The 16264-nt window shown below is 35.6% G+C and overlaps 1 protein-coding gene across 1 annotated transcript in view; it reads left to right on the plus strand.

The window, feature by feature from the left end:
• The window catches only part of LOC136833426 (G-protein coupled receptor GRL101-like), a 144465-nt gene that overhangs the window by 109447 nt on the left and 18754 nt on the right, over nucleotides 1-16264 (plus strand). The window contains 8 exon segments of the mRNA XM_067095570.1: nucleotides 1422-1556; nucleotides 3906-4055; nucleotides 6839-6961; nucleotides 8789-8905; nucleotides 10389-10502; nucleotides 13977-14117; nucleotides 14850-14975; nucleotides 15658-15766. Of these exon segments, the coding sequence (XP_066951671.1) occupies nucleotides 1422-1556; nucleotides 3906-4055; nucleotides 6839-6961; nucleotides 8789-8905; nucleotides 10389-10502; nucleotides 13977-14117; nucleotides 14850-14975; nucleotides 15658-15766 (1015 nt within the window).

A 16264-nucleotide genomic window follows, 5' to 3' on the forward strand; every position in this document is an offset into this window, starting at 1 on the left:
ACATAGCCTACAGTCGGCCGTCTTTGCTCTATTTCACAAACACCCGGGAGCTGTTGTATCCTTCCAATATTCACGTCAGTGACTAAAAGAAAAGAATAAGTGCCATAGTAAAACGCATCCAGGATTGAGAGACTGGTAGACAAACCGTGCTAAAATAATGGCATCCTTGGTGGAGATAACATGAAAGGCGTTTAGGATACTTGCCTTTTTTTTAAGATGATTGCCACTGTCGAAACAATAATTGCTTCTTTTCGGATAAGCCCAGGTACGTAAAGGGAGATGAAATGAGTGATTTCATTTTGAATTATGAAGATAATTTGACATTTCTGACATCGTAATTATTTCCGGGACTCGAAATTTTCAGACGCTCAAATGAGCGTTTCTCTGATTTGTTCGTTGAATCATTTCAGTCTTAAAAAAGTTGATATTCTTTAAAATGTTTTCTTTTCAATGTTTACCCGTTTTTGTTTCTATCTGGTGTAACGCTTACGTAAATTTCCTCTACTTTCTCTCTGTCGGTCTGTCGGTATGGAATTCCTCAAACTGACAGGATGCATGATAACTAGTGTCTCTTTCAGAGCACTGAATTCCAGAGAGACTAAAAAGAAACGGAACTTTTATTTCATTGTATATCTCTCTCTATTATTGATTCCTTGTTTACGTAGTTTATGGAAAAAGTGATAATGATAATTTTCAACAACCACCTAAATTTCCTGACTGCAAACAAAGAGATCACGTTTAGCTTTGGAACCCTGGTGGTGGAAATCGAACCACCTTAACACTCGTTTTTACACCTTTGAAAATGAATAATTGGAAAGGCTAGAAGCATAAATGACTGAGACCGTTTATTACTTTTTGTAATTTTTCCTTGTAGTGCCATGTCGCTTTGCTAATCAAAACAAGATTAAAGTCCAAATCTGTACCTAGCAGTGTTTTGGAATTGATCTAATACTTTGTTATGCATTGTTATTAATTGCGCCTTCGCGCATATAAAGGTGTAGCCAGGAAGTATTCTTGTACATTTCTTTATGCATTCAATTCTTCCGAGAATGTGAACTGTTTCTGAATCACCTGTAGAAAAACTCTCTCTCTCTCTCTCTCTCTCTCTCTCTCTCTCTCTCTCTCTCTCTCTCTCTCTCTCTCTCTCTCTCTTTCCTAATTTCTAATGATTATTCTGGGAGTTGAGGAAAGAAAAAAAAATCACATGTATTACAAGAAGAGGTTCGTTTTGAAAATATTGCTCCATTGGAAATCCAAATAAGGAGCAGGTTGTTCAAACAGATATTATTCGTTAACTTATAATGCGAAGCGTATCTAAGTATGATAATACAAACAAATTTTGCATACCAATCTCATCATCAAACAGAGCTGAGAATTCCCGGACAGCGATTTGATTTCAGGCTTCAATTGATCCTTTCCAGGCGACGAATGCAGCGAAACCCAGTACAGGTGCAGAAGTAACAGGTGTATTTATAAAGGCAACGTCTGCGACGCTCAGTGCGACTGTGTCGATTGTGATGACGAGGAAAACTGCAACACCTACGATAATTCAACAGGTAGGAATTCAAAGCAGGTGGGTTTTTTAATTCCTCTGTGAGCTTTAATTTCGTGAGTTTGAGAACTTTTTTTCAAAGGACCCAGGTGGTCACGACACGACGCCAGTCAGCCCAAAAGGACTTACGAATCAGCGTCATTGTCACGCAAGCTGATAAAAGTGGTCACAATATGGACTGTTTCGTTAGACTGTACTGTTATGTGTTATATTAATAGTATAGTGTAAACGGTGTGTATGGTTACCGTCTATACAGGATATATATATATATATATATATATATATATATATATATATATATATATATATATATATATATATATATATATATATATATATATATATGGCAACAAACAAATGAAACAGGAGTACGTGGATATGGATTACGGGGAAAGTAGGAAGGACAAAGGAGGGAACAATAGCGTAGTTGTAATGGATATTTCCTTCGTCAGCTTTAGTTGATGTAGTGCGCCTGCAAGATGGGAGTGATCTTTCCGCTTCCAGTTGGCGGTTCAGGGTTGGTTTCTGCAATAAGATGCAGACGGATTCTGCTATAATTAGTCGATGGTGACTGTGTTCAGTGTAGATGATGTTGGTGTTCTCCACTAGTAGTGCTGGTGAATAGCTCCATTATTACGTTGGGCCGTTGACGTCTTTATAAGTTTGAGGTTATGTGTCCAACATACGTTTTTGCGGGGGACTGGCTAGCCTCTCTGGGCAGGTGGTAAAGTAAACGATGTTGGTACTGTCTTTTGCGCCGGGGTCCGATGGTGTTGTTCTTTATTAAGAGAGAATCGGTCAAATTTGGTTTGCAATAAATGTGTACGTTAACCCGTTCGAGAGGGGCTTTGGGTGATATCCCTCCGTTGATTAGGCTGGTGATAGCCTGTTTCTCTTATTCAAATCTTTCGTTATATTCGGTTCGATAATAAATAATGATACTTTTATTGTCGTCAGGATGTTCTGGTTCCACTGTTGTAAAATTGACCAAATCTTCTTGTTAATTCTTCAATCAGTTTCTCTCGAAATCCGTTGTTGGTCAGGGGCTGCTTGACTCTCGATTTCAAGATGGCTCCTCCGACCCCTACGTGCAGCAGTGTGTTACAGCTCTCTTCATGCAGTCATCAACTACCGATCGGTTATAAGTTAATGGGGACTCCCCACGTGCGTTAAGATGCCGACCAGCATTTGTCGTTTTCATGTAAATTTTGGTATCGAGCCGTTGTCCATCTGGATTATAAGGACGTCTAAGAAAGGTAGGGTTTTCTACCTGCTGAATTCAACGGTGAAATTTAAGGAAGAATTTTTCGTAGGTTCTTGAGCTTATTTTGTAGTTTAATTTTTGTCCTTCATTGTTGTTAAAATATCATTGATATGCTTCGCGTATATGCTTGGTTTTTGATGACTGACGAAAGTCGTTGTTTCGACAGTGTCCATGTAAATATTGGCAAAAAGGACTCCAAGGTATATACTTCCTCCTTTCCCGTAATTCGCATCCGCACTCATGTTTGGACTGTTTGTTGCCATAGAAACCGAAGCATGTGGTTTTGTTTTTGTCACTTTTCACTTTGAAACTTTATTCTGTTATAAATATTATTGTACTGTGTTACCTTTGCATAATTTTAAATCCACTTAAACTGTTTTTTATTGTATTTGGATGCTACATCTCCGTCAGCATCATGTAATAAAACAACAGGACACAATGTTCAGGTTCAGGTTTACGGGCTGCTCATGAGTAAGAGCCCGTGCTGCCACTTCAACTTAATCATAAACAACAACAACAACAACAGTTCAGGAAGTATGCTTTGAAGAAGTCACGACGAGTTGCGGAGCAGCCAAGGTGTTGTGTTCCCAGTAAATGGAACTAAGAATTAACCTTCGTTTCTTTATCCATCAACTGAATTTGGAAGAACGTAGAAGATTCCGGAAGCATTGCCTACTAATGAAAAGTTAATCAGTAACCAAAAAGCCACTGAATTCTACTAAATCTGCAACAAGAACAATTTCCTCCCAAAGCACACACACACACACACACACACACACACACACACATACATATATATATATATATATATATATATATATATATATATATATATATATATATATATATATATATATACATACATACATATATATACAGACAGATAGATATATACGTATATATACATATATACATATATATAATGTGTATACACACATTATACCCCACACACACATACACACACACACATATATATATAGAATTATTACCTAGACAGTTTTGTGCATATGTTTGCTTAGGAACATTTCGTATTTGGTTTTCAAAGATTTGTTCTGTATTTCATTAGTGATTTATTTTTTTTCCCCTCAGGCATACCCATCTGCCAAATAGGCAAAGCAGTCACCTGTATAATACCTCATCGGAGCCGAACGGAGGACCGTTGCGTTTCTGCCGAATATATCTGCGATGGAATTAATCACTGCCGCAACGGCAAATCTCTCTCGGACGAGTACCAGTGCAGTATGCTCCTTTTTATTGTTTTTTCTTTTATTTTTCTGCTGCTAACACTGCTTTTAGTATTATAACTCAGCATTCACTGTTTTCTCCTACCAAAACTACTCTCAGTATTATATCTCAGCACTCACAGAGGCGTTTTCTGATAGGATGGTTAACGCAAATTATAAAAAAAAAGGAGTGACTGAATTAGTCGTTAGTCAAACATTTTGATGCAATTCATGACTTTGTGGGAAAGTTATAGAAATAATAAACTATGCAAGGCATCAAAAATTTATGGCATTGCTTGGAGATGCTCCCTTACACACGGCGGTGTGTAGCTGAATGGTTGACTAGGGTGAGCAAGTTACGTCTCAGTGAAGGGAAAGTACCATAGGAATGGGAAAGAGAAGTTATTGTCTGTATGTTCAAGAGGAAAAGTGATGGAATTCCTGAGATTAAAAGGGAAGGTTAAGACTGAGGCAAATGTGAGTCACAAGGTTTAAGTCTCCATTCAAGCAGTAGAGGACACATTCGATTCAGGTATACAATCTAGAAAGTAATAAGGATCTATGATGAATATGGTTCAAGTCCATATACGAGCAGTAGAGGAAACATTTAATTCAGGTATACAATCTAGAAAGTAATAAAGATCTATGATGAATATGGTTCAAGTCCCTATACGAGCAGTAGAGGAAACATTGAATTCAGGTATACAATCTAGAAAGTAATAAGGATCTATGATGAATATGGTACAAGTCCCTATACGAGCAGTAGAGGAAACATTTAATTCAAGTATACAATCTAGAAAGTAATAAGGATCTATGATGAATATGGTTCAAGTCCCTAAGTCATTTAATTCAGGTATACAATCTAGAAAGTAATAAGGATCTATGATGAATATGGTTCAAGTCCTATACGAGCAGTAGAGGAAACATTTAATTCAGGTATAGAATCTAGAAAGTAATAAGGATCTATGATGAATATGGTTCAAGTCCCTATACGAGCAGTAGAGGAAACATTTAATTTAGATATACAATCTAGAAAGTAATAAAGATCTATGATGAATATACTTCAAGTCCCTATACAAGCAGTAGAGGAAACACTTAATTCAGGTATACAATCTAGAAAGTAATAAAGATCTATGATGATTATGGTTTAAATCCCCATGCCAGCAGTAGAGGAAACATTTGATTTAGGTATACAAGGAGAAAGTAATAAGGATGTATGATGATTGTGGACCTTTGCTATTATTTCTACTAATGGTATCCCTTTCGGAAATCCTACAGGAATAATGAATTGCAGGACGTATAATAAGAGTGTCTACCTCTCCATTTCCAACTTCTTATTCTCACTAAGCTTTCGGATTTCTATTCTGAATCCATCATCGGCTGCAAATGTTCCTTTTTTATATTTTTGATAGCTAGTCAACATTAATTGCAAATCGATACAAAGGAGAACCGTCAGAAAAGCAAAGTACTCCAACATTATAAGATAAAAGATTTGAAACACGTGACTGATAATAAAACATATAAACAACTGCTTACCAGAATGACCATACTTTGAAAGTAGTTTTAACAATATGCAATAATAACGGTAACAACACATAGTTAGGTAGGTTGAAAAGTTCAACATATAAAATATCGACATCGACAATATGAAACCTTACATAACTAAAACAATTCAAAGGGAAAACTGGACCTATCGTTGTTTGAAGTTTGGATTGAAGGACCTGATGAAGAGTCTCTGCAATACGGATGTCCGATAATTAATTTCCTTTATATATAATGGAAAATTTGTCTAAGTCTGCCTTCTTATTGCAGATGTTCTCGGAATACTCGCCCATGGCTGATTGCAGCGATCGAGCAAGAATCTTAATAGTTCTGTAGATTCTTCCTGCGTGTTCTGATGTTTTGACGGCGAGGGGCCTATAGCTAGATCCTGAATAGCAGTTACTACAAACTACACATTTAAACATGTAAACAATGTCAGAACACCATTTAGTAGGTCTCTTGTTTTTGTGGTGGATAAATTTTTTCATCCTAAAGTTATGATAGAAAATTTCTCGCGTATTTATCTGAGCGAAATGTCGATCTATTATTTTCATTAATTCTTTGTTTATTTCCGTGCACAATTGCTCTCCTTGGTAAGACAGTTTCAGATAGATAGTTTCTGTTTCCACTGTGCTTTTGACAGGGTTTCTCGTGAAGATGTTGTCCCAAAATGTCTTTAACTGGTTCTGACTGTTCACCTTTGTATCGAGTTATAATTAATTTCAACTAAATATTAACATTTTGCTTTATAATGATGGACGGCAACTCTTAATGCACTCTTGACGCCATTTTTTTTTTTTTTTTCTTCTTAACAAACATGTTCCTCGTCAGAAACCTGATAAAATGTACATTTTTATAACAATAATTCAAAATTTTTTTTCAACGTACAGTACATTTAAATGTTTCATACTTAGTAATATTTAAGTCACATCGTGTAGGGATTTTAAGGAATAATTACTAATTTATATATTGTAATTCCTTTATGCAATCAACTGTAATCATTTACATCTCGTAACACTACCTGAGTACCGTACCAACACTGAAGAATGACTACTATCTAGTAATCAATAGGGTGGAAAATGTGTGTACACTATCACAGCCAATGCCATTCACTATAGAGGCCTTTTCCCTATATGCATACCGCGTCTGGGTTGCCTGCTGTTATGCTGCACTTGTGTGCTGTTATGCTGTACTTGTGAGTTTTTGCATAGTAAGGTGTTTTTCTATTTTTACGTATCCCTCATGGGACTTTTGCAGTGGCTAACGGGGGCGAATGCGACGGGTTCCTGTGCCGTGACTCTCGTTGTCTGGATAAGGGGTTGAATGCAAGGTGTGACTTTAGGCCTGACTGCCTCCACGGTGAGGACGAGCTGAATTGTGGTGAGTAGTGATAATGCAGTACATCGGGTAACCGGGCCATTATTGTTTTTATTGCCTTTTAAACTCTAAAAATTGTTTACCTTTTAAACAATATAAAATAGTTTGCCTTTCTATTGTCTGTCATAGCCATTGTAAAGCATAAATTGCAACTGAACAAGTAAATGGAGTACATCTAATAGGCCAAAAGAGAGTCTTCTAAAGTAAGCAGGGTTTATGGTAATAATAGTAAGTCTTTTACCAGGTTCTCGAGGTTTGCTAACCAAGGTGATATTGTTTGCATTGCCTTTTAAATTAATTATGGTTTCTGATATTGTTTGCCTTTCTATCCTTTATCATAGCCATTGTAATGCATAAATTGTAATTAAACAAATAAACAGAGCTCTCCTATTGGTCGAAAAGAGGCTTGATAACAGGGCCTTCGAAAATAAACATTCAATAATAATAATAATAATAATAATAATAATAAATCTTATACCATGTCCTTGACGGAAGGTAATAAACTAAGTTGGTATCCATCAATAATATTCTCTTCACATAAATATGATCTCTAGTCTACCATGTTCTGAATGTATTTATTTTTTTATTGCCCACACTATAGTTAATCTTCCACTTCTCCTGACATTGGGCCTGAATAGTTTATCAGCTTCGAGAGACCACTGAAACTGACAACACAATCAGATTATGTTCCGAGAATCAAACTCACTATCTCAATCCTGGGTGGTAATTGAAATCATTTTTACACTCTGTTTATGTAAATTCCACAAAATGAAATTCTTGAATGTTTTTGTTATTCAAGTTCACTTTGACTGGGGGTCTATTTCAGCTGGATTGCGAAAATTCCATTATTAAGAAAATTCTTAGGTAAAACAACAGTAAAATTAAAAGGTAAAATAATAGTTAAATTATAGTGCCAAAATGAGGTCGAAACATGGGTGAGGATTTTCGAAATAGTGTGCAATGAAGTGTCATCTACTCACCATTACCGTGTTTTGTTAGCTTTAATGGTGTGGTTATTGTAAAATCAAACTCATATAACTAATAATTACAGTAAAGTTCGTTTATAGCGAATTCCAGAGGACTGTCGTTATAGGTATCATTCGTTATAAAATGAGATACTTGAAATGATTGGATAACCTCCCTTTTTTTGATGCAGAATGAAATCCAGACAATAAAGTATCAATCCTCCTAAGTCTATCAAGATTTCTAATACATTTCAATAAAAGTCATTGTTAGTTTAAGAACTGGATATGTATTTTAATGTTTAAAACAAAATTAAAGTTATGTTTGTAGTTTTTTCTATTGAAAGCCTTTAAATGAGAAAGTAACAGCATATTAATTTAGAACATTTTTATTACGCATTACATAAAAAAAAACACAAGCACTAAGCTGTTAAAATACCAGTTTTCACTGTAAAGAGTCAGTTACGGACTTCTGTACTAAGGAGGAAGTTATGCATTTCTGAAAAAAATTTGTTTGTTTAACAATAAAATTATCACTTCGTTTCAACAGGTATTTTTTACTAATAAAATTGTCACCGGGACATACAGAATAGTTCGTTGTATACTTGATTTCGTAATAAATAATTCGTTACATACCTACATTTTTAAGTTCATTTATTTGAATTGGGACCGGGGAATTCACTTTCATTCGTTATAAGCCTGAATTCGTTACAAGCCTGTACGTTATGAACGAACTTTAGTGTACTTATATATCCTTCAAAAGAAATCAATTTTCATGTGAAACTTGGCAACAATATCGCCTCTGTCTGGCTCTTTAAAACCAGTAAAACTGGTTTAAGCTCATCTTATTAATGATCCTGCTCTCCAGACTTTGCGGAATGTGCGGAAGGCCAATGGCGGTGTGATGGAGGCCAGTGTGTGAACTTGACTGACAGATGCGACATGAAGATTGACTGCCGGGACAAATCGGATGAAATCAACTGCGGTGAGTAATATTTTAGTATATATTTGATTAGCGCCGCTTTCAGAGATGAAGCTGTTCTTTTTTATTTTATTCTTGCATTCTGTTTTCCACTGTCACTATTTCTATGACACTTCTTTCCTCGTTTCTTATTGTGGACGAAATTCTTTCGGGGCCACTTCAAAAAGATTTTGCATTGAATGATAATTTTAGGATAAGGAGCGTTCACTAAGAAATTGTAACAATCAAGAAATTTAGAAATCATATAGTATATTTCTGTTAATTTAGTCATTAGCATATATACGATATATATATATATATATATATATATATATATATATATATATATATATATATATATATATATATATATATATATATAATTGTAATTGTAATCCCGCCAAGGTGAAACTGTCCCTCGAATATTCTCTCTCTCTCTCTCTCTCTCCCTCATGGAATTTTCAAGGTCACATATCAAGTTTAGGGCCAGGATTGCAGTTTTATATATATTGCATATTTTATATATATATATATATATATATATATATATATATATATATATATATATATATATACAGTATATATATACCAATTTATTAATAATGCCAATTAAGACCCAATGTTTCCTTGTTATTGCATCCTTCTTATCTGAGTAACACAATGGGACTATTTACATTATGATACATAGCTGACGAGAGCATTATGTGACAAGTTCGTGGGTCATCTGAGTTGACGCGTTGTCACCATAATCCGGGTGGTGACCAAAGAACGATGTACCCAAAACCTAGGTCTCTCCATAACCTCTGCAATCTAAAGCCCTGGGCGCGATCTCCTTTAAGTTACACTCTAATAAAATTTCATTTTATTAATTTCTGACGAACAGCCTGACTAAAGAGATGAGGTGCCTCGTGAATGATCAGGGAAATTGTATGTCGTAATTTAGATTAATGTACCATGTCATGCTTTCCCATATTCATCCTTTTAATTCTTCTCGGCGTCATTGAATTGAATCAGGGTCTATCATTTCTACTGATCGAAAATAATCTGGTTAAAGTAAAAATTATTACTATTACGAGCTTATTGGCGAGAGCTACGCACCCTGGAACCCGGGGCTGCTGTCTCCCCTAGCCTCCCGATTTCCTACCTGCCCGCCCCCACCGGGGGCGGACAAACAGGTTTGCAGGAGGAGGGTGGTTGTCTCTCCCTACCCTCCCGTTCCCCCTACCTACCCCGCCCCCACCCGGGCGGACAAACCAGTTTGCAGGGGCTTGGTGGCTGTATCGTGTCTCCCCTACTGTCACCCGGGGGAGGACAAACAAGATCAGATCCTCTCGGATTTTATTATTACAGATTATTATTTAGAAGATGAAATCTATTCAAATGGAACAAGCCCACAGGGGCCATTGACTTGAAATGAAACAGAGGAGGTCATTGTTCAACTCTAAGAAAAAAATCATCAGCCACTGCCTCCTGAAATGCTAGACCTGATATTTCACCCTTCCAACAGACATGACCTGCTCAGTGGACCAATGGAAGTGCGGCAGCGGTCAGTGCATCCCAAAGGAATTCCGCTGCGATCATTTCGTAGACTGCCTCGATAAATCGGACGAACGAGACTGCGGTAAGTCCTGACTTTCTACGTCACTTCAATCCCCTTTTGTGATCTCCTTATTGATGATATTTCCGTAAAACAAAGATTATAAAGCATTGAATTTTCGATTGACAGAAAAGGAATTCCAACAATGCCATTCAAGCTGGCTGGCAAACCCCAAGTGGGCTAAAACTGGTAAGCCCTCTTCTGGCTGAGTTGGACGGGAGACGTATTGTGTTTTGAACGATTTAGATCCCATACAGCCAACCAAAACTTGCAACAGAATTGTAGAATTTAAGATGCATGTTTAAGTTCTTTTATTTATTTATACCTTTATTTGTTCCTTGCTCGTATTGATATTTAACTTCACCATACCCGACCACTAAGAATAATTATTCTGAAATTTAATTCTTAACGTTTCAATTTTATTTTAAAATACAAATTGCACTGAGGGCAAAATGTAATAGATCTATCTCTTTCGTTACCACTGAAGCAATGACTTCTAATTTCGAATTAGTTTATTTCTTTGATGCTAAATCTCCTTCTCGTAATTTCATTTGTAATGATGAAGTTCTTATATCATTATAAATATAAAAAAATTATTCATTTTCAGATCAATAACATGATATTCATGGGTATATATACATATATAATTATATATATAAATGTATAAATGTATATATATATATATATATGTGTGTGTATACATATATATAAAATATATATATATATATATATATATATATATATATATATATATATATATATATATACATCTATTCATATACATCTATTATATATGTATGTATGTATGTATGTATATGTATGTGAATGTATATGTACATATATATGTGTATGTATACTTGTATATATATATATATATATATATATATATATATATATATATATATATATATCTACACTATATATATGTATATAAAGGTATCGCTGTTTTTTATTGTCTAAAAGTTATCAGGCAGGTCATTATTGCATTCCCTGAATTACTACTATCCTTTTCCTTTGAATTTACAATAAAAATGTTAACAAAACAATATGAATATTCATATATGAATACAAACACAAGTAGTTAACGGAGTTCTTTGTGTAAATAACATCATTGTTCCTCCGGCGAACATAAGTGAGTCTTGCTGCCCTACATTTTCAGAGATTCGCTCTAATTTCCTTTTCGTCTGATTGAAGGCGGCTCTCACTACCTCGTGCTAGCTCGCAAGAACTGCAATTCCTTTCTGTAGTCTTTTGTTTGCTTTTTTCAAATGTTCCTTCGCCATCTGGAGGTTCTTGAAGTCGCGGAGCAACGCTTCATTCTTCGCCTGCAAATTTCGCAGCTCACCCTCCAAAAGAAGATTCTTCTCGTCCAGGCTGCTGGCCAGCCTCGTTACCTCTTCCAGTCGGTGGTCTTTCGCACGCAGTAGATCATCCTGCTGACTAAGCTTCATTTCTTTCTCTTATAGCTGACATTGGAGGGAGCCATTTTTCCCGACAGCTTTCCAACTTACTCCCGCAGTTCTCGAACGTTGAACTGGAGGTTTTCGGTTTCAGTCTTACAGTGACTGAGTTCGCCCTCCAGTCCTCGGATTCGTTTAGTCATCTGCATCCTTTCTTCCCCATCTCACGCAAGTTCCGTCTCCATCTGACCTGCTACTTCCTCTTGCTGACGAAGTTGACAGCTGAGGTTTGCCAACTGAGCAGTCAAGTTCATTACTTTGTTGTTCAGGATGTCACTTAGCTCTTGAACAGCGGCAAGCGTTATTAGTCAGTTGCTTATTTTCTGCTTTCATCCTCATTGTCTCGTCTTCCAGCATATTTCGTGCATTTTCCTGAGCCGCCATCTCCTTCTGCATCAGCTGCTTTTCGTTCTCGAGTAAAAGGATCTTGTCCTCCAAGACTTGTTGGTCCATCTTCTGCTTGCTAAACCGTCCTGTGTACGGTCGCATCTCCTCCTTTTCTTTTTCCCTTCTATTTTCTTGAAGAGCATTTTCCAGGTCATGAACTCTTTTGGTTAAGTCGACATTCAGCAGCGTCAGATTCTTCCTCTCTTCTCTTTCGAGACGAACTTCTCCCTGCAATGCTTCAATTTTTCCGTTGTAATCTTCATCAGCGATTTTCTGCTTCTTAATGTTGTCCAGTGTGTTGCCTGTTACAGCGCTCGCCGATCCAAAAACAGCACCCAGAAGCAAATTCTTGATTCCAAAGGCGGCTTCCAGACCTGGGTCCATTTTGACGGACTTCACTGAGGTTCCACTGTACAAAAGCGCACCGAAAACTGCTGCTAGGGCGGGCCCAGCCAGGGAAAAAGTTGTAGATCCTTTTCGGAATCTGTACCGACAGAACCCACTCTTCAGCTTATATTCACCTCCCTCTCACGTTTTTCTTTCTACGTTTTTCAGAATTTCATAAATTTTCGCTGGAAAATATTTTAATTTTTCCAATTTATGCATCACCAAATCCATAAAAACGTCACACAACCGCGGAGACTTATCGTTAAGTCTTACACATCATTAACCCCGACCATCTTTATCACTTGTATATCATCAGAATGACTCTTACGAGCTGCTCTATGGGCAGGAGCCCGTGCTGGCATATAACCAGCTTAATTTCAAACAACAACGTGTGGACCACACCTGTTTCAGGCCCACTGTTGTACCAAACGTTTTACTATCTCTCTCTCTAACAAAAAAAATGTTTGGGGCATTATATGTATAATATATATATATATATATATATATAGTATATATAAGTATATAATATATATATACGTATATATATGTATATATATGTATATCATACACACATATATAAATATATATATATATGTATATTTATATAATGTATATGTATGTATACTTAAAATGTATATACAGTATATACTGTATATCTATATATATAAATATATGTATATATGTCCATATATGTATATTTATATACTGTATATATATATATATATATAATATATATATATATATCCATATGTCTACATATATACATATTCATACACACACATACATATATATATATATATATATATATATATATATATATATATATATATATATATGTGTGTGTGTGTGTGTGTGTGTGTTATATTCATGTAGAACATGAATATTACGCACAGTAAGAGTGTACCAACAGAATTACTTGTGCCACTAACGAAGATCTCAGAGTCCACCAAATTTTTCCATTTTTTCCACTTTTTCCCCCTTTTAATAATTTTAATGGTACACATAATGTGGTACTTGCAAAGTAAAATAAAGTCTAATCCTGAAAATACAGAGCTTATAGATATAGTAAAACTTTTGTCATTAATCTAGGAATATTTTCAATGTTTTTGTATATCATGCGCACTTAGCTAGGAATGAGTCAAAATAATTTCCGCAGCGAAACGGTTAAAGTATCCCGGCGTGGATCGCTTGTTGTTTATCATGATATTGACTGTGGCAATTCCTGTTTAACAAATAACCGTAAGGATATTTTCTCCCTTGCCAGATCATCCTCCGGTCGCGTGCAATGAGACTCAGTTTGCTTGCAATACCATTCCTCAGTGCATCCCCTATGAACATCGATGCGTTGACGTCACAGATGTTCGGAATCACGGCTGCGCAGATGGATCCCACATCTGGGGATGTGGTAAGTATTGTCTGTGCACCGATGAAAAAATCGGCCTAATTTAAGACAGTGTCAAGTTGAGAATGTCTCACATGAGGAAAGTGAGACCAGGCAACAGATGAATGAAGAAAACATTAATGTAAAATATTCACGTGAAGATGAACATAACTCTACTGAATGTTAATGGCTTGAATAGCACTGAGATACTAGTGAGCAAGTGATTAATAATTGTTATTCCTAATCATATAATTTCAAGTGAATAGCTATGTATCCGAGATAGAAACATTATAGAATGCAACAGCCTAGTAAGAGACGTAGTATGATGATAATAATTTGATGTTTCCACGAGTCCTCAACCATGTGCACGATTATATCTCTCGGATGGTGTTGTATGTGTGTGTGTATATGTGTATATATATATGTATATATATACACACACATTTACATACACACACATATATATATATGTCTGTGTGTGTATGCGCGCGTGCTCTCACGCATCTACATTTCTTCGCTAGATATTTTTATTTTCTCGCAGCATAAACTGCTTGTTTACTTATGGTTTTTTTCATTACATTTCTTCTTATATATGCTTATCCATCAATTTCTTTCAGAACTTTTTTCGCTTTTCATTTTTCCATTACCCAAACTTCTATGCACTATTTCATTAAATGTTCTTCTCTTCAATTAATCTAAGTATTTGCGCTGATGGATAATTTTATGCAACTTGTGTCCTTGTTTCACTGTCCACAGAGGACGAGAAATGTTCTCCACAGAGTGACCTCTTAAAATGCCATCGCGGGCCTTGTGTGCCCCTGTACGTGCAATGCGATTCGAAGTTCGACTGCCTCAAGTCAGCAACAGACGAGGAAAATTGCAGTAAGTATTTCATGGAAATTGTATGTCGGTGTGTTACGAATTTCCTTTTGTACTAACGAGTTTAGCTTTGGGTTGGATATATGGGTATGTTTGTGAGGTCCGATTAGATCGCTTTGAAGTATTTTTATTCTATATATTCGAGTTTTGGTCCTTTGATTAAGTACGAAGACATAATCCTCCTTATCATGTTTTCACTGGATTGACGTCGCAGCATCAGTGGTCAGTTACACAAAAAAATCTTAAAAACTATTCTTTATTTATGCTGAAATTATTCTTTTGACAGAACTCCTTCCCTGTAGTGCAACTGATAAATACTAGAGGCAAAACCATAAAATTATTTCATAAATAACACATGTAGGGGGTTAGAGCCGTCAGTGCACCTCATGTGGTGTACTGTAGGTTTTAAAGGATGTTTCCAGCGGCCCGTCGGCCTTTAGTGGCATCCATATTTTAGCCTTTACTTTATCTTCATTCCCATATCCTTTCTTCAACCTTGCTGTCCAACCTCTGGGTGTTTTTTCAACCAGTTCTGCCTTTAGATCCTTGTACTTCATCTCTTTTATTTTCTGGATCAAGTAACTAGTTCCTCTGTCCTTTAAAAAAAAAATGCTGTGATAAAAGGAAAGTAATTATTTTCTGTGCATGGCCGCGTTATCTTACTCAGTCAGCTGTTCCTTTTCAGCATTTGCGTGTGATAGTGAACTGATATGCTCCTGCTTTCATCTAACAGCAAACTGTTCCAGTCTTAAGCTTACCAAATTCCCAGACATCGAGAAGAACATCAACATATAGTAAGTAGTCAGACGAGAATACTGTATTATTATCAGTGATACGATATATCTATACACACATACTGTATATGTATATATATATATATATATATATATATATATATATATATATATATATATATATATATATATATATACAGTGTGTGTGTGTGTGTGTATATACGTAAGGATATATATATATATATATATATATATATATATATATATATATATATATATATATATATATATATATATATATATATATATATAGTGTCGTTTATAAACGTTTGACTTAATGTTCACAAACATTAAGCCAAAATATCGTTCAATATCAAATTCCCTATAACTAGTATTTTACACCCAAGGTAATTATGACTGAAAAGTGTTTCTGCCTTGGACTGGAATAGAAGTAATTATCAATTATAATTCCCTTTATGTGTAAGTTATTCTTAAAGTATAATGAATTCGATATTAAAGTATATTTGGGCCTTAAGGTTTTTAATATATATATAAATG

The sequence above is a fragment of the Macrobrachium rosenbergii genome, chromosome 51, assembly GCF_040412425.1.
Source record: "Macrobrachium rosenbergii isolate ZJJX-2024 chromosome 51, ASM4041242v1, whole genome shotgun sequence".
NCBI classification, from domain to species: Eukaryota; Metazoa; Arthropoda; class Malacostraca; order Decapoda; family Palaemonidae; genus Macrobrachium; species Macrobrachium rosenbergii.